The 25,235-nt window shown below is 43.4% G+C and overlaps 1 protein-coding gene across 3 annotated transcripts in view; it reads left to right on the top strand.

Annotated features, from left to right (window-relative positions):
* Positions 1-24,998, top strand: part of LOC110508897 (homer protein homolog 3) — a 31,540-nt gene extending 6,542 nt beyond the window's left edge. Inside the window, exons 3-11 of one of the 3 annotated variants that reach the window (XM_021589794.2) lie at positions 1,737-1,893; positions 3,774-3,905; positions 3,999-4,106; positions 5,134-5,142; positions 11,151-11,284; positions 13,830-13,986; positions 23,444-23,551; positions 24,064-24,144; positions 24,267-24,998. In XM_021589794.2, coding sequence (XP_021445469.2) covers positions 1,737-1,893; positions 3,774-3,905; positions 3,999-4,106; positions 5,134-5,142; positions 11,151-11,284; positions 13,830-13,986; positions 23,444-23,551; positions 24,064-24,144; positions 24,267-24,452 — 1,072 coding nt within the window. In that variant the 3' untranslated portion in view covers positions 24,453-24,998. Of the gene's footprint in view, positions 1-1,736; positions 1,894-3,773; positions 3,906-3,998; positions 4,107-5,133; positions 5,143-11,150; positions 11,285-13,829; positions 13,987-23,443; positions 23,587-24,063; positions 24,145-24,266 lie in introns of all 3 variants that reach the window. The other 2 variants (XM_036966374.1, XM_021589795.2) reach the window with 2 other exon arrangements.
* Positions 24,999-25,235: the final 237 nt, after the last annotated feature.

The following is a 25,235-nucleotide window of genomic DNA, read 5'->3' as shown; positions in this document are numbered from 1 at the left end:
GGCCAACCCTCTGTTCCACAGTACTGCTCCTGTCCCCTGTCTGGCCAACCCTCTGTTCCACAGTACTGCTCCTGTCCCCTGTCTGGCCAACCTTCTGATCATTATCTGTCTGAGCCTGGGGGTTACTGTTTGTCTTATAGAAGCTGGTTATTAAGCATGAGATCAGCTGACAAAAGGGGGATTACCATGTGATGAGACAGAGAATTCTTCTGTCTCCTTCCTCAAGCCCATCGTGTGTTTGAGAGAGAGAGTGTGTCTGTGAGTCTTTGATGGTGATAGTTGTTATTTGCAGTAGGGTTAAAGTGACAAAGTATTGACATGGAAGGTAATAGCACAGACTATCTGACAACCAATAGTTGTCATTGTAAACAAATTCTTGCAGTTAAAATGGTACACCAAAACACCAAAACTCCTGAGATTTAGAGATCCTGGCATATAGAATCAGAACAAAGATTAAATCCAATTCATTTAAATCCATCCTTCGAAGATATTGTATGTGTGTCTGCTTACCTCCATCACTGGATTTGTGTGTCACTGAAGAGGTCAGACTTGAGTTTCATTTGGATACAGCCTAATGTGCGCTGTGACCTGGTATTCGCCATGTCATAAATCATCCATCAATTTTCTACTTGATTTTTGTGATAGATTTATTTGAATTATTAGATTTCATCAGCCAATGAAATGGATAAGATCGTCACTACCATATGTTGTTATAATCATCCACTACTGCTAATCCATACCTAGTAAACAGTCAGACACCTAAGACCATGTCATGTTGCTATGACATTTAGTGGGTTTCTTTGTACCAACAACCCTCCAACTGCAGTGGATTTTCTGTCCTGCATAGCTTCTACAGATCTGAATTGAATATGATGAAGGTGAAAAGGGCAACAATCAATCAGTAGCATCAAGGTATAATCCTTTTGACTTTACTGTGTTCGTAATCCAATGGCTTTTTGACTGATTTTTTTTTTTACAGGTTAGACTTAGGTAGGTTATGATCTATTGTCTGCTCTGCTCCGTACAGTCACTGGACTTTAACTCTCCCTCTGTGTGAGGTCTTTCCACTGTTGTCATTCGGATTTGGTTGGGTTGAAATTTTCCATGCCACAGTTGCCAAACCATACTAGAACACCAGTGACATTGTTGCTTTGAAATATTTACCTCGTATCTAGGATACTTAGCATGGTCACGCTGGCAGAAGAAGGGATGGGGAGGGGACTTGGGCAAAGGTTCAGAGCTTTTTAGTCAACAGTCTTATGCTAACCACAACCACGGGCAAATTAGGGTTGGATTGAGAGAGCTGCCAAAGGTGACACCAACATCTGTAGCATTATGGCAGCCAGTCAAGTATGGGAGCTGTGTCCCATTATGGGAGGATTAGGAGGTTGTTGTTCCTCCCCGAAAGCACAAAGAAATTGCAAATATTTGTTATTCATCAGAACATGAACAGTAAGTCTCGATTAGAATATAATGCGTTTGTCCGAAAGTATAAATTGTCAATTTGTTTAGTGAACAGTGTTCAATATTTTAAACAATGGAAGAAATGTGTCAGTCTTCCACTGCACTAATAATAAAATAATTATTCAGAAAAATATTTATTTGTGAGTCAGAAACAAAGTTGTCTTTTCGTTAGTCTTCACATACTCAAATTTGCAGGTCTTTGTAGGGAATAGGAAACTCTTGGCCACCATTTGTCTTCACATGCTTAGCTCCATGTCCACACCTTTCCCCAGGGAGCAGCCAATCTTCAGTGCCAGGGCCCATGTGTTCCAGATCGACCCAAACACCAAGAGGAACTGGATCCCCGCCAGCAAGCATGCCGTCACCGTCTCCTTCTTCTACGACGGCAACAGGAACGTGTACCGCATCATCAGCGTGGGTGGTACGAAGGTGAGCCATGCAGCTGTACTGTGGTCGTCACTAGGTACCACAGCCACCTCACCTATTTTTACAATTTCTCTTCTTAAAATGTGATTTTAACGGCTCATAATAATGTCCGGAACGGAGCAAATGGAATGGCATCAAACACCTGGAAACCATGTATTTGACGTATTTGATACCATTCCACTGATCCGCTCCAGTCATTACCACGAGCCCGTTCTCCCCAATTAAGTGTCACTAACCCAACCTTAACCCTAAACTTAACCACACAGCTAACCTTAAAATTAAGACCAAAAAACACATTTTCATTTTGATGAACTTTTACGAAATAGACAATTTTGACTTTGTGTCTGCGGCAACTAGTGGAAACCCTGTACTGTGTAGTGGGTTGACTCTGGAACATGAATGCATGCCACGGTTGGATTATGTGAATGTGTCTTGTTGAAAACTGTGATTTAAGGTAAAACATCCTTTTTGAGGGATTTTCACAGGATTGAGTGGGTTGGTTAAGAATATGGTCTCAAGTTCACCATTTTCTTCTTCTAGCCAATATAACATAGTCCAGTATGGAAAAGAGAGTCGCTAAATATGAGTCTGGAATATGTAACAGGTCAGCCTGGACCTGTTTAAGATTGTTTCTGTTCACTCTTACTTTCCCCTGTAAAGTTATTTATCCTTCCAGACCTTAGTTGTTTACGATGCTAGGACATTAAAGCAGTGGTTCTACACGTTTTATTAATTTAAAAACAATTAAACCATTGTTAAGTCAAGAAGAACTGGAATGTGAACAGAAAATCAATGTCACCTAACAGCGTTCACAAGATCAAGGCTCGTCTTCCTCACAAGCTTTGGATTTGGATCAACTCCCCATGCCACCCTGGAATCTATCTGATCTCCCCTTAACACCTCTGGTCTGACCCACATTCCCCATTCCCTGCAGACCTTAACACCTCTGGTCTGACCCACATTCCCCACTCCCTGCAGACCTTAACACCTCTGGTCTGACCCACATTCCCCACTCCCTGCAGACCTTAACACCTCTGGTCTGACCCACATTCCCCACTCCCTGCAGACCTTGTGATCAGCAGCCCAATTCCCCTTGTCTTGTGTCTGGCAACGTGGTAATCTTTTGTACCATGTCATGTGAAACATGTTGGCCCAGACTCTCGTAATCGTTTGTTAAAAAACCTCCTCTTCTTTAAGCTGCCCTTGCCCTCTGATTCTGGGTGTTTAAGTCAGTTATATTATAGTAATTCTGCAGCTGACGCAAAAGGTTATAAATAGGTCTGCTTAATGTTTTTTCTCATGTGACCTGAAACAAAATGAGGGGCTGTAGCCATGTCTACGGCTGCCTGATGCAATGCTTGTTAATCTGTTGAAAGGGTAGGTCAGTCAAAGAAAGAGTCATTTCTTGGTTACATCTGAAAAATAATGCAAACTATAGATTGCCAATGCACCCACGGTCCAATCTGAAATATGGGTATGTCACATTATCACGTTATTAGGCTCAAAAGACCTTTCCAAAGAAGTTAACTGGTTTTTTAGACTCCAGATTTGTTTAAACATCTGTTTGTATAACGCATTTGCAACCATCCGTTGGGATATTCTGAAAATACAAACAAATGCTCCCGTAATGAGCCCAAATGTTTTACTTATTTTCTGAGAAAACAAGTCCTTGCTTTGGCATAAACATGAATCATTATTTGAATAGCATGATAGCTATTGATTTTCATCAGCTGAGGTGAGTAACTGCTACTGCAGTAGGTCATGATTTTGTCTGGAAAAATGCTGAAATTGTCCATGACACAACTCGAACATATCTAGCTACGACCAGGTCTGCTCTGAGAACAGTCTTGGTTTCCACTATTGCGATTCTGCTCTATCCGCAGGCCATCATCAACTGCACCATCACACCGAGCATGACGTTCACCAGGACCTCGCAGAAGTTCGGCCAGTGGGCGGACAGCAGGGCCAACACGGTCTACGGCCTGGGCTTCGCTACAGAGCAGCAGCTGCACCAGGTGAAGATCTCAATTCACTCCACATTAAGGGTCTGGTGTCCTAAAATAATGTAGTTAATTATGGACAAACGTTTATCTCTTGTCCCTCCTCAGTTTTCTGAGCGGTTTAAGGAGGTGAAAGAGGCTGCCCGTCTTGCACGTGAAAAGTCCCAGGATAAGATGGAGTTGGTCAACACTGCTCTCAGCATCGCTGCCCCACAGGTGAGCTCTGACATAAGCACAGTGCTTCAGTGCTAAAACTCCAGAGGTCTTTTAGAAACATTGGGGATATTGTTCAAAGTATAGTGCCCAGTTATTCCATGACTATTTAAACTGCTTTTAAGAGAAAAGCCTCTGAGGAATCTTTTTGAGACAACCATGTCTGCGAACGTTTGAGAGTCTGTGGAACTCCTGCTCTCTGCCATCTCCCAGGTCTTTTTGCAGGCTGGGAAAGAGATGGGAAGGAAGCCGTAAGAAGGATGAACTGGGTCATTTGTCTCTAAAAGTGAGAGGAAAACTAGGGCGATGGTAAAATGATCCAATGCAGCCCAGTGCTCTGCCTGGCTGGCTGTGTCTGCTCACTGCAGCCCCTGAAATGTTGAAAATGTAGTCTTGCTCGGGTCAATTGATCAATAGAGAACAATTATCCATCTGCCTGATCATGAGAAACTTGCCTAACCCTCCTCAATTTTGTGGCTGAGTCATTTTCAAGTGGTGTCTCTCATTCCTCATCCAGCACAGTTAGTGTTGTAATGGCGATATTGAAAAACCAAACCCCTGAAAACTAGTCATTTAGATGTATTTCTACTATTTAGCACTCTCTTAAACATTTTAATTTCATTGATCACTAGACTATTATGATTATGGCAGTCAGAGGTTAACAAAATGTTTAATATAAGCTGGGTGGTTCGAGCACTGAATGATGATTGCCCGACAGTTGTGGTATATCAGACTGTATACCATGGGTATGACAAAATGCTCATTTTTACTGCTCTAATTACATTGGTAACCAGTTTATAATAGCAATAAGGCACCTCTAGGGTTCGTGGAATATGGCTAATATACCACAGCTAAGGGCTGTGTCCAGGCACTCCTCGTTGCGTTGTGCATTAGAACAGCTCTTAGCCTTGGTATATTGGCCATATACCACATCTCCTCGGGCCTTATTGCTTTCAATACAGTGTGTTAAATTTATATTGGTGTGTTCTTTACTCTCTTGCTATCGGATGACTTGGGGTTTCTCCTCCAGTTCTCACAGGTGGGTCTCATGTTTGTTTGATAGCCATTTACGTCTAAGAATGGCCAATTTTGGTACCATTACGCTATGACAAAGAATAGTCCAGCAAACCAAACAAATCCAGGGTCTTTGTCTTCGTGAGGTTGAGTTTCTCAGAGTATGATGAACATTGCAGTAGAATGGACGATCCTCAAGACTTGGCATGCTGCTAAAATTGATGTCCTTGAAATACCTTCTGGTGACATCAGGCTCTCTGACACTCCTGTTGTGACAGAGGGCTACAGTGCCTGGGAAGGTGTCCACAGCGTGGACGCTCAGAGGAAAACAAGCTGTTCTTTATCTCACAACAGCAAACACCTTCTCTGTCCTGAAGGGGTAGATGTAATTCACTCCCCATGGCAAAACTAAACTACAGAGAAATTGAAATAGGAGTGATGTAACTGTGAAAGGATGACGTACTGTATAAACCACGACAGGTAGGGAATATTTTTGCTAGATAGCGCCAGACTACAATAGTATATTACTCATACTTTTCCCATCAAGGATGGTAAAGTCAGGACATTATATATATATTTTTTTTACCATCCTGTAGTGCCTTGTTCAGGGGCAGAACGACAGATTTGTACCTTGTCAGCTCGGGGATTTGAACTTGCAACCTTTCAGTTACTAGTCCAACACTCTAACCACTAGGCTACCCTATATAGTATTCAGACCCCTTCACTTTTCCACATTGTGTTGTTACAGCGTTATAAAAAAAAAAATCCCTCATCAATCTATGTGCAATAACCCATAATGGCAAAGCAAAAACAGGTTTTTAGAAATGCCTAATTTAAAAAAAATAACTATCACATTTACATAAGTATTCAGACCCTTTACTCAGTGCTTTGTTGAAGCACCTTTGGCAGCAATTACAGCCTCAAGTCTTCGCTACAAGCTTAGCATAGCTGTATTTGGGGAGTTTCTCCCATTCTTCTCTAAAGATCCTCTCAAGCTCTGTCAGGTTGAATGGAGGGTGTCGCTGCACAGCTATTTTCAAGTCTCTCCAGAGATGTTCAATCGGCTTCAAGTCTGGTCTCTAGCTGGGCTACTCAAGGACATTCAGAGACTTGTTCTGAAGCCACTCCTGCGTTGTCTTGGCTGTGTGCTTAAGGTCGTTGTCCTGTTGGAAGGTGAACCTTCGCCCCAGTCTGAGGCCCTGAGAGCTCTGGAGCAGGTTTTCATCAAGGATCTCTCTGTACATTGCATATTTCCCTCGATCCTGACAAGTCTTCCAGTTCCTGTCATCCCCACAGCATGATGCTTTCAACACCATTTTAAAAATATATATATTTTTATTTAACCTTAATTTAACTAGGCAAGTCAGTTATGAACAAATTCTTATTTACAATGACGGCCGGCAGGTAGCCTAGCGGTTAAAGAATTGGGCTAGTAACCGAAAGGTTGCTTGATCGAAACCCCGAGCTGCCCCTGAACAAGGCAGTTAACCCACTGCCCCAAGGCTGTCATTGTAAATAAGAATTAACTGACTTGCCTAGTTAAATAAAATAAATAAATACCCCGGCCAAACCCGGACGACGCTGGGCCAACTCCCAATCACAGCCAGATGTGATATAGACTGGATTCGAAGCAGGGACTGTAGTGATGCCTCTTGCATTGAGATGCAGTGCCTAAGACCACTGCTCCACTCGGGACCATGCTTCACCGTAGGGATAGTGGCAGGTTTCCTCCATATGTGATGCTTGGGATTCAGACCAGAGAACCTTGTTTCTCATGGCCTGAGTCATTTAGGTGCCTTTTGGCAAACTCCAAGTAGGCTGTCATGTGCCTTTTACTGAGGAGTGGCTTCCGTCTGGCCTCTCTACCATAAAGGCCTGATTGGTGGTGCTACAGAGATGGTTGTCCTTCTGGAAAGTTCTCTCATCTCCACGGAGCTCTGTCAAGAGTGCCATCCAACCCGGAAGCCAGCAGCACCAATGTGTAGGAGGAAACACCGTGCACCTGGCAACCTTGGTTAGCGCGCACTGCGCCCGGCCTGCCACAGGAGTCGCTGGTGCGCGATGAGACAAGGATTTCCCTACCGGCCAAATCCTCCCTAACCCGGACAACGCTAGGCCAATTGTGCATCGCGGCCGGTTACGACAGAGCCTGGGCGCGAACCCAGAGTCACCCGGGAGAAGAATTTGTTTATTAACCTTTATTTAACTAGGCCATTTAAGAATGATGGAGGCCACTGTATTCTTGGGGACCTTCAATGCTGCAGACAGTTTTTGGTACCCATCCCCAGATCTGTGCCTCGACACAATCCTGTGTTGGAGCTCTACGGTCAATTCCTTCAACCTCATGGCTTGGTTCTTGCTCTGACATGCACTGTCAACTGTGGGACTTTATGTAGACAGGTTTGTGCCTTTCCAAATCATGCTCAATCAATTGAATGTACCAAAGGTGGACTAGAAACATCTTAAGGATGATCAATGGCAACAGGATGCACCTGAGCTCAATTTCGAATCTCATAGCATTTTAGAATAAGGCTGTAACGTAACAAAATGTGCAAAAAGTGAAGGTCTGAATACTTTTCGAATGCACTGCATGCAGCCTCAGCTGGCCTTCTTCCTTTTCCTTTTACCTCTTACTAATTTCAACCTGGGAAACCAGGTCAGTGACCTGGATCAGCCAATCAGGTACCTAAAGAATTAACAAAAACCAGAAGACACTGCACCCCCGGGCTTCTTTGGTATTGGTTTAAAAGGGAAATCTGCAGTTGCTACATACCTTTTTGGACTTATAAATTAGTGATATGTATGTACCCATTGATTCTTGAAGAATATACAGTGCCTTGCAAACGTATTCCCCCCCTTGGCGTTTTTCCTATTTTGTTGCATTACAACCTGTCATTTAAATTGATTTTTATTTGGATTTCATGTAATGGACATAGACAAAATAGTCCAAACTGGTGGAGTGAAATGAAAAAATAAAAAACAAGAAATGGAGAAGTGGTGCGTGCATATGTATTCACCCCCTTTGCTATGAAGCCCCTAAATAAGATCTGGCACAACCAGATTACCTTCAGAAGTCACATAATTAGTTAAATAAAGTCTGCCTGTGTGCAATCTAAGTGTCACATGATCCCAGTATATACACTGCTCAAAAAAATAAAGGGAACACTAAAATAACACATCCTAGATCTGAATGAATGAAATGTTCTTATTAAATACTTTTTTCTTTACATAGTTGAATGTGCTGACAACAAAATCACACAAAAATTATCAATGGAAATCAAATTTATCAACCCATGGAGGTCTGGATTTGGAGTCACACTCAAAATTAAAGTGGAAAACCACACTACAGGCTGATCCAACTTTGATGTAATGTCCTTAAAACAAGTCAAAATGAGGCTCAGTAGTGTGTGTGGCCTCCACGTGCCTGTATGACCTCCCTACAACGCCTGGGCATGCTCCTGATGAGATGGCGGATGGTCTCCTGAGGGATCTCCTCCCAGACCTGGACTAAAGCATCCGCCAACTCCTGGACAGTCTGTGGTGCAACGTGGCGTTGATGGATGGAGCGAGACATGTTGTCCCTGATGTGCTCAATTGGTTTCAGGTCTGGGGAACTGGCGGGCCAGTCCATAGCATCAATGCCTTCCTCTTGCAGGAACTGCTGACACACTCCAGCCACATGAGGTCTAGCATTGTCTTGCATTAGGAGGAACCCAGGGTCAACCAAACCAGCATATGGTCTCACAAGGGGTCTGAGGATTTCATCTCGGTACCTAATGGCAGTCAGGCTACCTCTGGTGAGCACATGGAGGGCTGTGTGGCCCCCCAAAGAAATGCCACCCCACACCATGACTGACCGGCAGCAGAACGTTCTCCACGGCATCACGTGCTCAGTGTGAACCTGCTTTCATCTGTGAAGAGCACAGGGCGCGAGTGGCGAATTTGCCAATCTTGGTGTTCTCTGGCAAATGCCAAACGTCCTGCACGGTGTTGGGCTGTAAGCACAACCCCCACCAGTGGACGTCGGGCCCTCATACCACCCTCATGGAGTCTGTTTCTGACCGTTTGAGCAGACACATGCACATTTGTGGCCTGCTGGAGGTCATTTTGCAGGGCTCTGGCAGTGCTCCTCCTGCTCCTCCTTGCACAAAGGCGGAGGTAGCGGTCCTGCTGCTGGGTTGTTGCCCTCCTACGGCCTCCTCCACGTCTCGTGATGTACTGGCCTGTCTCCTGGTAGCGCCTCCATGCTCTGCACACTACGCTGACAGACACAGCAAACCTTCTTGCCACAGCTCTCATTGATGTGCCATCCTGGATGAGCTGCACTACCTGAGCCACTTGTGTGGGTTGTAGACTCCGTCTCATGCTACCACTAGAGTGAAAGCACAGCCAGCATTCAAAAGTGACCAAAACATCAGCCAGGAAGCATAGGAACTGAGAAGTGGTCTGTGGTCACCACCTGCAGAACCACTCCTTTATTGGGGGTGTCTTGCTAATTGCCTATAATTTCCAACTGTTGTCTATTCCATTTGCACAACAGCATGTGAAATTTGTCAATCAGTATTGCTTCCTAAGTGGACAGTTTGATTTCACAGAAGTGTGATTGACTTGGAGTTACATTGTGTTGTTTAAGTGTTCCCTTTTATTTTTTTGAGCAGTGTATAACCCTGTTCTGAAAGGCCCCAGAGTCTGCAACACTAAACAAGGGTCACCACCAAGCAAGCAGCACTACGAAGACCAAGGAGCTCGCCAAACAGGTCAGGGACAAAGTTGTGGAGAAGTACATATCAGGGTTGGTTATAAAAAAAATATCAGAAACTTTGAACATCCCATGGAGCACCATCAAATCCATTATTAAAAAATTTAAAGAATGTGGCACCACAACAAACCTGCCAAGAGAGGGCCGCCCACCAAAACTCTCGGACCAGGCAAGGAGGGTATTAATCAGAGAGGCAACAAAGAGACCAAAGATAACCCTGAAGGAGCTGCAAAGCTCCACAGCGGAGATTGGAGTATCTGTCCATAGGACCACTCCAGAGATCTGGGCTTTATGGAACAGTGTCCAGAAAAAAAATAAGCAAACATATTTGTTGTTTGCCAAAAGGCATGTGGGAGACTCCCCAAACATATGGAAGAAGGAACTCTGGTCAGATGAGACTAAAATGTAGCTTTTTGTCCATCAAGGAAAACGCTATGTCTGGCGCAAATCCAACACCTCTCATCACCCCAAGAATACCATCCCCACAGTGAAGCATGGTGGTGGCAGCATCATGCTGTGGGGATGTTTTTCATTGGCAGGGACTGGGAAACTGGTCAGAATTGAAGGAATGATGGATGACGCTAAATACAGGGAAATTATTGAGGGAAACCTGTTTCAGTCTTCCAGAGATTTGAGACTGGGACGGAGGTTCACCTTCCAGCACATAAGCAAACTGCAAAATCAACACCCGGGTGGTTTAAGGGGAAACATTTAAATGTCTTGGAATGGCCTAGTCAAAGCCCAGACCTTAATCCAATTGAGAATCTGTGGTATGACTTAAAGATTGAAGTACATCAGTGGAACCCATCCAACTTGAAGGAACTGGAGCAGTTTTGCCTTGAAGAATGGGCAAAAATCCCAGTGGCTAGATGTGCCAATTTTGTAGAGACATACCCCAAGAGACTTGCAGCTGGGGGGGTGAATGTTATGCACCCTCAAGTTTTCAGTTTTTTTTGTCTTATTTCTTGTTTGTTTCACAGTAAAAAATATTTTGCATCTTCAAAGTTGTAGGCATGTTGTGTAAACCAAAAAATCAATTTTAATTCCAGGTTGTAAGGCAATAAAATAAACACTATTTAGCCTCAAAACATGATTAAAACTATCATTTTTATATCATGGATGGTCATTCTTTACATCCATAGCTCAGTCTATTAATTTGAGAGTGGTTACATTTCTCCAGCCACTTTCCTCAGCTTTTTACCAAAACAGTGTTTTGTTATTGTTTCAACTGCAGATTGCCCCTTTTAAAGTGTATTATTTGTGTTGTGTTTTAGGACCTCGGTGACGAGCTCCAGTCTCCGCCGGTGATGTGTGTGAACGGTCCTGAGGACAAGATGTTCCGCAGCCAAAGCGCAGACATCACACTGTCTTCTGAGAAGGAGCGTATTAAAAAGATGCTTTCTGAAGGGTAACCCACTTATACACGCTCTTGTCCTCAAAGTTTCACTCAAGCCAGGGTTTTTTCATTGTCTGAAAGTACACCGAATGTTTTGTAGAAATGTTCTTGGTCTTAAACTCAAGTATTCCATTTTATCTCCAAGGTTCAGACAGAAAAACATCATTTAGGCGAAGAGGATTTTCTTGTAGTAAGCCAGAGCCGGGGCATACAAATCAAATTGTATTGGTCGCATACAAATATTTTGCAGATTTTATCGCAGATCCAGCGAAATGCTTATGTTTCTAGCTCGAACAGTGCTGTAATACCTAACAATCCAAAATAATACACACAAATCCCAAAAATGTAAATAAATATATTAAGAAATATCAGAACAAGTAATGTCAGAGTTCGGAATATACAGGTATATATATATATATATATATATATATATACACCTTTCATATATATAATGGTATATATAATGGTATAATGGTATAATGATAGTATATCAATAGGAAAGGTGCTTACAGAAGTAGTTATATAGGATGAGACTTGACTACAATACAGTATAAACTGGGTAGAACAGTATGTAAAGCTTATTAAACTGACCAGTGTTCATATGTACATAGGGTAGCAGTCTCTAAGGTGCAGGGTAGAGTACCGGGTGGTAGCTGGCTAATAACAGTGACTAGGGCCTCCCGAGTGGCGCAGTGGTCTAAGGCACTGCATCGCGGTGACTAAGTTCAGAGCAGGGTACTGGGCAGAGGCCGGGCTAGTGGTGACTATTTAACAGTCTGATGACCTGCAGACAGCTGTTTTTCAGTCTCCCAGCTTAGATGCACCTGTACTGTCTCCGCCTTCTACATGGTAGCAGGGTGAAGAGGCTGTGGCTCGGGTGGCTGAGGTCCTTGAGGATCTTCTTGGCTTTCCTGTGACACCGGGTGCTGTAGATCTCTCGGAGGGCAGGCAGTGTGCCCCCGGTGATGTGTTGGGCTGACCACACCACCCTCCGGAGAGCCCTGTGGATGGTGCAATTGCCATACCAGGCAGTGATACAGCCTAATAGGATGCTCTCAATGGTGCATCTGTGGAAGATAGTGAGGGTTTTAGGGGCCAAGACAAATTTCTTCCTCCTCCCTGTAGGCTGTCTCATCATTGTTGGTAATCAGCCCTACTATTGTTGTGTCGTCAGCTAACTTCAGGATTGAATTGGAGACGTGTGTGGCCACGCAGTAATGGGTGAACAGGGAGTGCAAGAGGGGGCTGAGCGAAGATGGTGTTTAGCTTTTCCGGGAGTGAGGCAGCGATGTCTGCGACGTGGCTGACTTTCCCTTTATAATCATTGATTGTCTGGAGTCCCTACTACATACGTCTCGTGTCTGAGCCATTGAATTGCGACTCCACTTTGTCCCTGTACAATCATTTTTGCTTCTCTGATTGCGTTACGGAGGGCATAGCTGGTCTGTTTGTACACGTTTCCAGTCACCTTGCCATGGTTAAATGTGGTGGTTCGCACTTTCAGTTTAAGTTTCTGCCTATAGGAGGGGAGGAACAAAATGGAACCTTGATCTGATTTGGTGAAGGGAGGGTGGGGTGGGCCTTGTAGCTGTCCCAGAAGGGGGAGTAGTAATGTTCAAGACTGCTCAATGCGTGATTAGCACAGAAGATGTGTTGATAGAACTTCGGTAGCATTTTTCTCAGATTTCCTTTATTAAAGTCCCCAGGTACAATAAATACAGCCTCAGGATATGCGGTTTATAGTTTGCTCCTCTTCTCCGGTGATGTCGTTCATAAAATTACCTCGAGGGAGTTCAAACGAAGGATCCAATTTTGGAAAGTCAAATTTCTGGTCGAAATGCTGGTGAATGACAGCCAATCTAATATTCAAAAGTTACTTTCGGCTGTAGGTAATAATGCAAAAAACATTCTGAGCAAATAATATAAGAAATAACACACACAAAAAAACTAAATACTGCAAAATTGACTAGGAGCTAAGAACAGGGTGACCATGTCTGTCGGTGCCATCTTGCTTTAGTTATGATTGTTTTGATTAAGTTTTTCCCATTGAATAAACATGTTAACGGGAAACAGGGTCCAGACAAGAGAAAAGGGAGTGGGGCAAAGATCATCACTCACACACAGAGGGAGAAGGTTACCCACATGCATGTAAGTCACTATTGGAAAACACTGCTGTAAGTCGCTCTGGATAAGAGAGTCTGCTAAAATGTGAATATTTCCCTGCCATTCAGTCACTCGTTCTACTCTGCTTTTGTCCCTGTTGTCCATTATTACTACACAAGGCTTATTCTATGGTTGCCATGGTGAGTTGCTATGATTGGATAACCTTAAGCTTTCTAATCGTAGAATAACATGGCATCTAAGAACATGAAACAGGAACATATTTAATGGACCAATTGCACAAATTATACCCCAGAGTTGAACAAATACGGACACTCTTGATTGCCAGTCTTTACCATTAAGCCTCTCTCCAGCATGTAGTGAATGTCCCTTCATTCTTTTCCATTCCAGAGTGGCCAGAGAATGTTTGTCTGAGGTCTTTGCCAATGTCTTCCAGGTCTATCTGCGAGATGAACCTGGAGGCAGAGCTCTTCACCCTGCAGGACAGCAACTCCAAGCTGGTGTCAGCGTTACATGAAGCTAATAACAACGTGCAGCAGTGGAAGAAGCAGCTAGCTGCCTACCAGGAGGAGACGGAGAGGCTACGAGACCAGGTGAGTGTTGTCATCCCTTTACTTTCTTTAGCATAGAACTATGGACGCCATGTCAGATCCGTTTCCACAGATGTTGAGTGGACCAAGTCTCAGTGGAATGCTAGGTAAATGTTAAAGTTCAATGTATTTATGCAAGTGCATGCAACCACTCAAGAAACAGAATTAAGAAAAATACATTTGTAGAAATGTAAAGATATGTTACATTCCTAGTTGTGCAATGGAAAGTACAATTAAAAGCATTACCATAGAGCACCATGAAGATTTGAAGTTATTTTCAGCCTCTTGAGGAATAGACACGTGCCTGATGCCTCGCCGCATGTTATCTTGCCGCATGTTACCTTCGCTCACTCCATAAATATCTCCACGCTGTGACCTGGAGGTAAGATGTTGATAGTGCTGTAAAACACTGCAGTCCGAGTGGACCGAGAGGAGAGAGAAGGCGGTGGGCCGCTGTAGCAGTAAAGTCTTGTTCAAACGTGATCGGTTGATGAGTCACTGCCACTGACAGCTTTTGAAAGTCTCCGGCGTGCCGGTTCTCTGCCGGAGGGAGGTCATGCAGGTTTTTGATTGGGTCATCATTTTCATGCAATGTTGTTTTTTTTTTGTCTTGTGAAAGTCTTTGGAGAAAAGTGGAAGGACACATCAGTTGGTAGTTCACTTTATCATCCTCTGACAACACTGTCCTTGTCATGCTGCAGGCTTTTCCCCTGAAGCTTTATTCAAGGTGTGTCAGTTGGTTTGGATTACTGGGCAGTATAAACATGCTCTTTGCATGCTCTCACTATCACATCTATTTCTCTAAGGCGTCATTAGGCTGAATCCAGAGAATGTCATCCATCTGTGGCTTGGAGTACACATGGAATCCCATTTACCTCCCATCCCTGAGATATACATGTGATACATAGGATTACTAGACAAGTGGATGATGAGACATTCTCCATTGCGTCAATGCTAAATGGGTCCAGTCAATTAAGTGTTTTGTCTGTTTTTTACACTTCTATGTCATCAATATAATGTCTTTTCAGGGTTGCTGGCAGCTTAGAACTTATGGAATTTGCTGGCTCCGAGCCTTTTATTAAAAACCTTTGGATTCAAATACTTCAATGGTTTGAGTGGTCTGGGCTTATAATGTCTAGTCTAGCCCGATAAAATTGATCTCCACTATTATTCTACCATTTCATGCAATGTTTCTGTCGTTGTTTAACTGTACTGTGAATATATATCAGTCGTCCCAGAAGATTTGTATCCTCCACGTCTTTACATTAAACCTCCTCTAAAAAGACAAGCCACCCAGGGCCCAATAAAACCTACATTTACGAGTGATTTAACGATGAATCTTTCCTACAACAGACGAAGATGTGACATGCATTTACCAAAAACACCATGCAGAGAGAACGGTTTATAAGTGTGTCATTGGAGCATGAGTCGATAGTGATTGGATCGAAAGAAAGGAAGGGCTGTGCTCAGATCAGCTTTCTCCATTCAAATCTTACCTTAACATTATAATTATTTCACAATACTGGCGATGGATCAGCTCTTACAAGCTCAAGTGCAACGTTAATAACAATGGTTTGGGAAACATGTCAGAGATTTAACGATGCCACTATGAACGTTCTAATGATATTTTTGGGAAACCGGGCCCTGTTTATATTGTAATGCAGTCATCTCGGTTTTCATCTGAAGTACATTTTCATACGTTGCTTGTTTGTATCAATTGCATAGACATTGACAACTTTGTATTTGTAACTGTAGTGGAAAAAGTACCCGATTGTCATACTTGAGTAAAAGTTAAGATACCTTAATAGAAAATGACTCAGGTAAAAGTGAAAGTCACCCAGTAAAAGATCACTTGAGTAAAACTATTTGGTTTTAAATATACTTAAGTATCAAAAGTAATAGTATGAATTATTTCAAATTACTTAAATTAACCAAACAGTTTTTTACATGTATTTTGATTTATTGATAGCCAGGAGGAAACTCCAACACTCAGACATCATTTACAAATTAAGCATTTGTGTTTAGTGAGTCCACCAGATCAGAGGCAGAAGAGTTGACCAGGCTTGTTCTCTTGATAAGTGTGTGAATTCGACTAACTTCCTGTCCTGCTGGGCATTCAAAATGTAATGAGTACTTTTGGGTGTCAGGGAAAATGTATGGAGTAAAAAGTACATTATTTTCTTTAGGAATGTAGTGAAGTAAAAGTAGTCAATAATATAAATAATAAAGTACAGATTCCCCCAAAAACAATTTAAGTATTTTTACTTAAGTACTTTAATAACACCACTGGTTTGTAGTCAACTTTGTTCTGTAGTTATCAGCAATCACAGAGAAGGATAAACCATGTGATTATATGTTTAGTGGAGATATGTGTATAAAGTATTGTGGGAGGGCCGACACACGTAGCTGTTATATCAGTGGTCTGAGGCAGGCGTTAGATTCAGTAGCTGTTATATGAGTGGTCTGAGGCAGGCGTTAGATTCAGTAGCTGTTATATGAGTGGTCTGAGGCAGGCGTTAGATTCAGTAGCTGTTATATGAGTGGTCTGAGGCAGGCGTTAGATTCAGTAGCTGTTATATGAGGGGTCTGAGGCAGGCGTTAGATTCAGTAGCTGTTATATGAGTGGTCTGAGGCAGGCGTTAGATTCAGTAGCTGTTATATGAGTGGTCTGAGGCAGGCGTTAGATTCAGTAGCTGTTATATGAGTGGTCTGAGGCAGGCGTTAGATTCAGTAGCTGTTATATGAGTGGTCTGAGGCAGGCGTTAGATTCAGTCGCTGTTATATGAGTGGTCTGGGGCAGGCGTTAGATTCAGTAGCTGTTATATCAGTGGTCTGAGGCAGGCGTTAGATTCAGTAGCTGTTATATGAGTGGTCTGAGGCAGGCGTTAGATTCAGTAGCTGTTATATGAGTGGTCTGGGGCAGGCGTTAGATTCAGTAGCTGTTCTATGAGTGGTCTGAGGCAGGCGTTAGATTCAGTAGCTGTTATATGAGTGGTCTGGGGCAGGCGTTAGATTCAGTAGCTGTTCTATGAGTGGTCTGAGGCAGGCGTTAGATTCAGTAGCTGTTCTATGAGTGGTCTGAGGCAGGCGTTAGATTCAGTAGCTGTTCTATGAGTGGTCTGAGGCAGGCGTTAGATTCAGTAGCTGTTCTATGAGTGGTCTGAGGCAGGCGTTAGATTCAGTAGCTGTTATATGAGTGGTCTGAGGCAGGCGTTAGATTCAGTAGCTGTTCTATGAGTGGTCTGAGGCAGGCGCTAGATTCAGTAGCTGTTATATCAGTGGTCTGAGGCAGGCGTTAGATTCAGTAGCTGTTATATGAGTGGTCTGGGGCAGGCGTTAGATTCAGTAGCTGTTCTATGAGTGGTCTGGGGCAGGCGTTAGATTCAGTAGCTGTTCTATGAGTGGTCTGAGGCAGGCGTTAGATTCAGTAGCTGTTCTATGAGTGGTCTGAGGCAGGCGTTAGATTCAGTAGCTGTTCTATGAGTGGTCTGAGGCAGGCGTTAGATTCAGTAGCTGTTCTATGAGTGGTCTGAGGCAGGCGTTAGATTCAGTAGCTGTTCTATGAGTGGTCTGAGGCAGGCGCTAGATTCAGTAGCTGTTATATCAGTGGTCTGAGGCAGGCGTTAGATTCAGTAGCTGTTATATGAGTGGTCTGGGGCAGGCGTTAGATTCAGTAGCTGTTCTATGAGTGGTCTGAGGCAGGCGTTAGATTCAGTAGCTGTTCTATGAGTGGTCTGAGGCAGGCGTTAGATTCAGTAGCTGTTCTATGAGTGGTCTGAGGCAGGCGTTAGATTCAGTAGCTGTTCTATGAGTGGTCTGAGGCAGGCGTTAGATTCAGAGTGTTTAAGTGCAACGTTAATAACGATGGTTCTTTGAAACAGTTCAGAGATTTAACAATGCTCCTACGAAGGTTCTAATGATGCTTTTGGGAAACCGGGCCCTGGTCTGGTGGACCAAGTTCTCTCTTTCTCTCGATCTGAAGTGGCTGAAAATGGTTCACATCTCTGAAAATGGTTCACATCTCCAGGGGGTGAAAGAGAGAGAGGTTTGTAGGACAGCAATATCCTACTTTCAATGCCCTAGTTAGGAGAAAAATGAAAAATAACCAGAGGAAGCTGGCAGCTTCTCATTTAGTTCTCCCTTCCTACCACACACAGTTAAAAATAATCCAGCCTCTCTCAAGACTCTCCAAGAAGCAGAGACCTTTTAAAGGTCTCCTTTTAGTTTTGTTCGTATTTTGCAGGCTGAGTTGACACAGCAGTGAGGTTTCAATTCTCAGTTACCTGATAATGGTGGTGTCTCGGTCCTTGGCTTGCTCATTGGAAGGCAGCAGCCTTGGCTCATTGGAAGGCAGCAGCCTTGGCCACGGTAAAGGAGGATCAAGGGGAGGGTGTATGTTGTGTGTATTATTGAGACCTCAATGTCTGATAGGGAGACATTATGCCTTTATCATCCAATGACAGATATTTACTTTGTTATTTACTCTATACTACAGTTTTGTTGCTTGGCAGTTTGTGCATTGGGGGGTTTGTGTATTAATTCCTCACTGTTGTTATTTGTTTAGTTCATGACTTGTTTGGTTAGTAGGAGATACTGCTGTTTTGCATGTATAGGAACAGCATTCTCAGGGGCACTGCTGCTACTGAATTGGGTTGAAGCGGGATAAAGAGGTGGGAGGTGTGTATCAGGTTCCAAGATGGCAGGCTCCCTGACTGACGTTTCCTTACATTTTATTTGACTTTTCAGTCATTTAGCGGACGCTCTTATCCAGGGCGACTTACTAGTTAGTTAGTGCATTAATCTGAAGACACAGCTAGGTGGGACAACCCCATTACAGGCATAGAAAGTACCATTTTCCTCAATAACGTAGCTATCAGTAGAGTCAGAGCTGGGGAGGGGGATCAAGTGCTGGTTTAGTGTTATCTATACTGTACAGTACCAGTCAAAAGTTTGGACACCTACTCATTCAAGGGTTTTTCTTTATTTAGAAGATGTTCTACATTGTAGAATAATACTGAACACATCAAAATGACGAAATAGCACATATGGAATCATGTAGTAACCCAACAAAAATCTTCAAAGTAGCCACCCTTTGCCTTGATGACAGCTTGACATTCTCTCAACCAGCTTCATGAGGAATGCTTTTCCAACAGCTATCACATAGTACAATTCTGGTAGAATTGACATCGCCATTTTCACGTTCTGACCGTTATTTCCATTGTTTTGTCATTATTTAGTATGGTCAGGGCGTGAGTTGGGGTGGGCAGTCTATGTTTGTTTTTCTATGATTTTGGGATTTGTATGTTTCGGCCTAGTATGGTTCTCAATCAGAGGCAGGTGTCATTAGTGTTCTCTGATTGAGAATCATACTTAGGTAGCCTGGGTTTCACTGTTTGTTTGTGGGTGATTGTCTATGTTGATTGCTTGTGTCAGCACAGTTCTCATTAGCTTCACGGTCGTTATTTCGTTTATTGTTTTTGTATAGTGTGTTTCAGTGTTCAGTGTTTTCTTTATTAAATATCAAGATGAACACAAACCACGCCGCATTTTGGTCCTCCGATCCTTCTCGCCTCTCCTCTTCAGATGAAGAGGAGGAAGACCGTGACAGCCAATAAGGATTTAAAATGTTATTTTATTTATGTAGCTTTTATGTTGCTTTTGATTGTTTCCTCGTGTCATATTTCATTAAAAAAAAAAATATATATATATATATATATATATATATATATACACTGCTCAAAAAAATAAAGGGAACACTAAAATAACACATCCTAGATCTGAATGAATGAAATGTTCTTATTAAATATTTTTTTCTTTACATAGTTGAATGTGCTGACAACAAAATCACACAAAAATTATCAATGGAAATCAAATTTATCAACCCATGGAGGTCTGGATTTGGAGTCACACTCAAAATTAAAGTGGAAAACCACACTACAGGCTGATCCAACTTTGATGTAATGTCCTTAAAACAAGTCAAAATGAGGCTCAGTAGTGTGTGTGGCCTCCACGTGCCTGTATGACCTCCCTACAACGCCTGGGCATGCTCCTGATGAGGTGGCGGATGGTCTCCTGAGGGATCTCCTCCCAGACCTGGACTAAAGCATCCGCCAACTCCTGGACAGTCTGTGGTGCAACGTGGCGTTGATGGATGGAGCGAGACATGATGTCCCAGATGTGCTCAATTGGATTCAGGTCTGGGGAACGGGCGGGCCAGTCCATAGCATCAATGCCTTCCTCTTGCAGGAACTGCTGACACACTCCAGCCACATGAGGTCTAGCATTGTCTTGCATTAGGAGGAACCCAGGGCCAACCGCACCAGCATATGGTCTCACAAGGGGTCTGAGGATCTCATCTCGGTACCTAATGGCAGGCAGTTAAGTGGTTAAGTGTGCCTTGAATTCTAAATATTGTAAATCACTGACAGTGTCACCAGCAAAGCTCCATCACACCTCCTCCTCCATGCTTCACGGTGGGAACAACACATGCGGAGATGATCTGTTCACCTACTCTGCGTCTCAAAGACACAGCGTTTGGAACCAAAAATCTCTAATTTGCACCAGTCTAATGGCCATTGCTCGTGTTTCTTGGCCCAAGCAAGTCTCTTCTTCTTATTGGTGTCCTTTAGTAGTAGTTTCTTGAAGGCCTGATTCACGCAGTCTCCTCTAAACAGTTGATGTTGAGAGGTGTCTGTTACTTGAACTCTCTGAAGCATTTATTTGGGCTGCAATCTGAGGTGCAGTTAACTCTAATGAACTTATCCTCTTCAGCAGAGGTTACTCTGGGTCTTCCCTTCCTGTGGCGGTCCTCATGAGACCCAGTTTCATCATAGCACTTGATGTTTTTTGGACTGCACTTGAAGAAACTTTCAAAGTTCTTGAAATTTTCTGGATTGACTGACCCTCATGTCTTAAAGTCATGATGGACTGTCATTTCTCTTTGTTATTTCAGTTGTTCTTGCCTTAATGTGGGGCGGCAGGGTAGCCTAGTGGTTAGAGCGACTAGTAACCGGAAGGTTGCAAGTTCAAACCCCTGAGCTGACAAGGTGACATCTGTCGTTCTGCCCCTGAACAGGCAGTTAACCCACTGTTCCTAGGTCGTCATTGAAAATAAGAATTTGTTCTTAACTAACTTGCCTAGTTAAATAAAGGTACAAAAATAAAATAAATGTGGACATGGTCTTTTACCACCCCTACCGTGTCACAAAACAACAGATTGGCTTAAATTCATTAAAAAGGAAATTCCACAGATTAACAAAACACACCTGTTAATTGAAATACATGAAGCTGGTTGAGAGAATGCCAAGAGTGTCCAAAGCTGTCATCAAGGCAAAGGCTGCTTTGAAGAATCTCAAATATAAAATTATATTTTGATTTGTTTAACACTTTTTTGGTTACTACATTATTCCAAATGTGTTATTTCATAGTTCTGATGCCTTCACTATTATTCTACAATGTACTAGAAAATAGTAAAAAATAAAGAAAACCCCTGTAATGATTAGGTGTGTCTAAACTTTTGACTGGTACTGTATATACACAAGGGATTTGGAGTTTCCTTTACCTGGAGTGTGGTACTGCTACTTGGTGATATTATATATGACATATTTTATTATTTATTGAAAAAACATTTTGGGGGGGTGCCAGGACAGAGAAGAGCTTGGACTCCCGTAGGGGTGGGTGGCCAAGTGACCTGAGGTGGCATAACGGGTGACATGAGAGAACTTGGGAAGGTTGAAAACCTGTTGTCCAGCCAACAGTGAGTTGCAGTAGTCCAGCCAACAGCGAGTTGCAGTAGTCCAGCCAACAGCGAGTTGCAGTAGTCCAGCCAACAGCGAGTTGCAGTAGTCCAGCCAACAGCGAGTTGCAATAGTCCATCCAACAGCGAGTTGCAGTAGTCCAGCCAACAGCGAGTTGCAGTAGTCCAGCCAACAGCGAGTTGCAGTAGTCCAGCCAACAGCGAGTTGCAGTAGTCCAGCCAACAGCGAGTTGCAGTAGTCCAGCCAACAGCGAGTTGCAGTAGTCCAGCCAACAGCGAGTTGCAGTAGTCCAGCCAACAGCGAGTTGCAGTAGCCCATCCAACAGCGAGTTGCAGTAGTCCAGCCAACAGCGAGTTGCAGTAGTCCAGCCAACAGCGAGTTGCAGTAGCCCAGCCAACAGCGAGTTGCAGTAGTCCAGCCAACAGCGAGTTGCAGTAGTCCATCCAACAGCGAGTTGCAGTAGTCCAGCCAACAGCGAGTTGCAGTAGTCCAGCCAACAGTGAGTTGCAGTAGTCCAGCCAACAGCGAGTTGCAGTAGTCCAGCCAACAGTGAGTTGCAGTAGTCCAGCCAACAGTGAGTTGCAGTAGTCCAGCCAACAGTGAGTTGCAGTAGCCCAGCCAACAGCGAGTTGCAGTAGTCCAGACGGGAGAGGATAAGTGCCTGGATTAGGACCTGTGTCTCTTCCTGTGTGAGGTAGGGTTGTACTCTACGGATGTTGTAGAAGAGCATGAACCTGCAGAAGCAAGTCACTGCTTTGATGTTTGCAGAGAACAACAGGGTGTTGTCCAGGGTCACGCCAAGGTTATTTGCACTCTCGGAGGGCGACACTGTGGAGTTGTCAACCGTGATGGAGAGGTCTTTGAGCGGGCAAGCCTTCCCCGGGAGGAAGAGCAGTTCCGTCTTGTTGAGCTTGAGATATCTGCCAGGCACGCAGAGATGTGTGTCGAGACCTGTGTGTCAGAAGGGGGGGGAAGGAGAAAAGTAGGATATTTTTTATCCGGAGCCAGGGAAAAGGGATTTGGATTTTCCTTTACCTGCAGTGTGGTACTGCTATATTATATTATATATGATGCATTTTGTGTGAGGAGCAGTTGTGAATTGAGTTGATGAAGAAAGGCCTGGAGAACAACAGACCCATTGTCTTGCTGGACAATTAGAATGGCTGATTGAAAAGAGATTCTGACGGATTTAAATGACCACAACTGGGTATACACTGTTAACATTTAGGAAAATGAACATAACATTTAATGTCAGGGGCAAGCTGTAAAGGCAAGGTATCATTCCTTTCGGGACCAGCACCTGTCCCAATTATAGCACCATTCAGGAGTGCATAGCAAGTAGAGGCTCAATCTAGTTTCAACAAGGGTCCTGGCAAACACGTCACAATAACGTTCACATTCCCTCTAGAGATCTGACAAGAACTGCAGAACAGTCAAGTCTATACTGATTTATCCTGGGGTGTATTCATTACGTCTTGCAACGGAAACTGTTTACCATGTAAGAACCAAAAGGAAGCAAACAGGAGGAAATTGGACCTTCCTGAATTTGTCCAATAGAAACCTCGTTTTCATTGCAAACCGTTTTCCATTTGGAGTGAACGGTTTCTGTTGCAAAATGTTTTGCAACAGGAAAACGTTTTGCAACATAATCGGCGTGATGAATACACCCCTGGTCTTGACTGAAACGTATTGTCTGTTGGCAGGTGGCTGATCTGGAAGCACATGGCGGCCACGGTCCTAGTGACATGCTAAAGGACGAGCTGACTCGGTCTCTGGAGGAACTGGAGGCCCTGCTCAAGGCTAAAGACGAGGTCAGAGGGCAAGAGACATACAGGGGAAACGAGAGGTATTGTAGGTACATCACAGAGGAGGCTGGTGGGAGTAGCTATAGGAAGATGGGCTCATTGTAATGGCTGGAATGGAATTAATGGAATGTCAAACACAAACATATAGAAACCACATTTGACTCTGTTCCGTTAATTCCATTCTAGTCATTACAATGAGCCTGTCCTAGCTCCTCCCACCAGCCTCCTCTGGTACAGCTGTTTGCCCTTTGCAACTTATGCATAAAATGAGGTTAGGGGGAGACGTTTCTAGTTACCAAGATCAAAAGTAGCTGGAGTTGAAATGGAATTGTATGCAATTATAGATGGAGAACAGTCTCATTACAAAGATAGCATAACCAGGCAACTGATCTCAAATCAGTTGTGGTCTTTAAACAAAATAGATAAAGGCTGATACGAAAACCTGTAACTTCCTTTGTTTTGTGTTGCTGATCGCAAAGGTCCTAATGTGCGATTGATAATGGGTTTTTCTATCCCAGGAAATCCACATTCTGCAGAACAAGAAATCAGAATACCATGAGATGGAGCAGGAGAGAGAAGAAGCCATACATAGATTACAGGTAGAACTGCACACTGAAGAAATACTTGCTGAAACATTGCAGGAACAAGCAGCAAGTAGGATGCACTAAGGGTGAATTAAGACGGGTGAAATTGTCTTATTTTCCCCCCTGTGGTTCTTCAGGAGATGGAGATGCGTAACCTGGAGCTGGAGCGGCGGGTGCAGAATGCCGAGCAGAACCTGGCCGCCTCCCTAGAGGAGCGGGACCGCACAGAGAGTGAGGTGCAGAGGGCCATCGAGATCCTGGACATCAAGCTCTTTGACCTGAACGACCTCCGGCAGAGCCTTGTCAAGCTGATTGACAAATGATGCCAAAGAGGAAGAGTCTGTTGGGGATGGCCAATGCAAAGAGTGGAAAAAGAGATGGAGCTGGTCCTCTCCTGCTATAAAGCACAACACCGCTTCTGCTGTGGGAAGATTGCTGCGTCGCTGTACTGTACTTTCCAGCTTGTTAAGCAATATGTTGTGGTGTTACCTAGGCAGTGTTTCCCAACCCAGGTCCTCCATTGTACATTTTTATTGTAACCTGGACAAGCACACCTAATTCAACTTGTCAACTAATCATCAAGCCCTCACTGAGTTGAATTAGGTGTGTTTGTCAAGGGCTACAACAAAACTGTGTACTGTTGGGGATACTGGAGAACCAGGGTTGGGAAACACTGACCAAGGCAGTGTATCTGCTGTGTCCGGTGTTGTGCTGCGTTTCATGTTGCTTTCTTAAGCAACATTCAAGGCAATAGCCTTAAGTGCTAGGCTGTTTATTTGCGATTAGGAATATTGTCAAGAATGAGAACAATGACATCATTAGGTGCTTGTAGATTTTGAATTCAACTGATTTTATACAAATTTGGTAATATAATGAGCAATGTGGATTATCTATTTTAATTTTCCAGTGAGGAGTTTATTTATTTTTTGGGGGAGAGATCTCAGTGCAACCATGTATGTGGAAAGGAGCATTACATGAAGCAGATGAATAATTTTAAAAAATGTGGCTGACAGAATTCACATCAAATTATCATACAACTCAAGATAATTGGTATTCAATAACAAGAAAGTAAAGATTTAGCCTTATCAAAATATTATGTTTTTTAT

This window comes from Oncorhynchus mykiss, chromosome 28 (assembly GCF_013265735.2).
Source record: "Oncorhynchus mykiss isolate Arlee chromosome 28, USDA_OmykA_1.1, whole genome shotgun sequence".
Lineage (NCBI taxonomy): Eukaryota > Metazoa > Chordata > Actinopteri > Salmoniformes > Salmonidae > Oncorhynchus > Oncorhynchus mykiss.
Note: the sequence above shows the minus strand (reverse complement) of the source record. Positions and strands in the feature narration are given on the sequence as shown.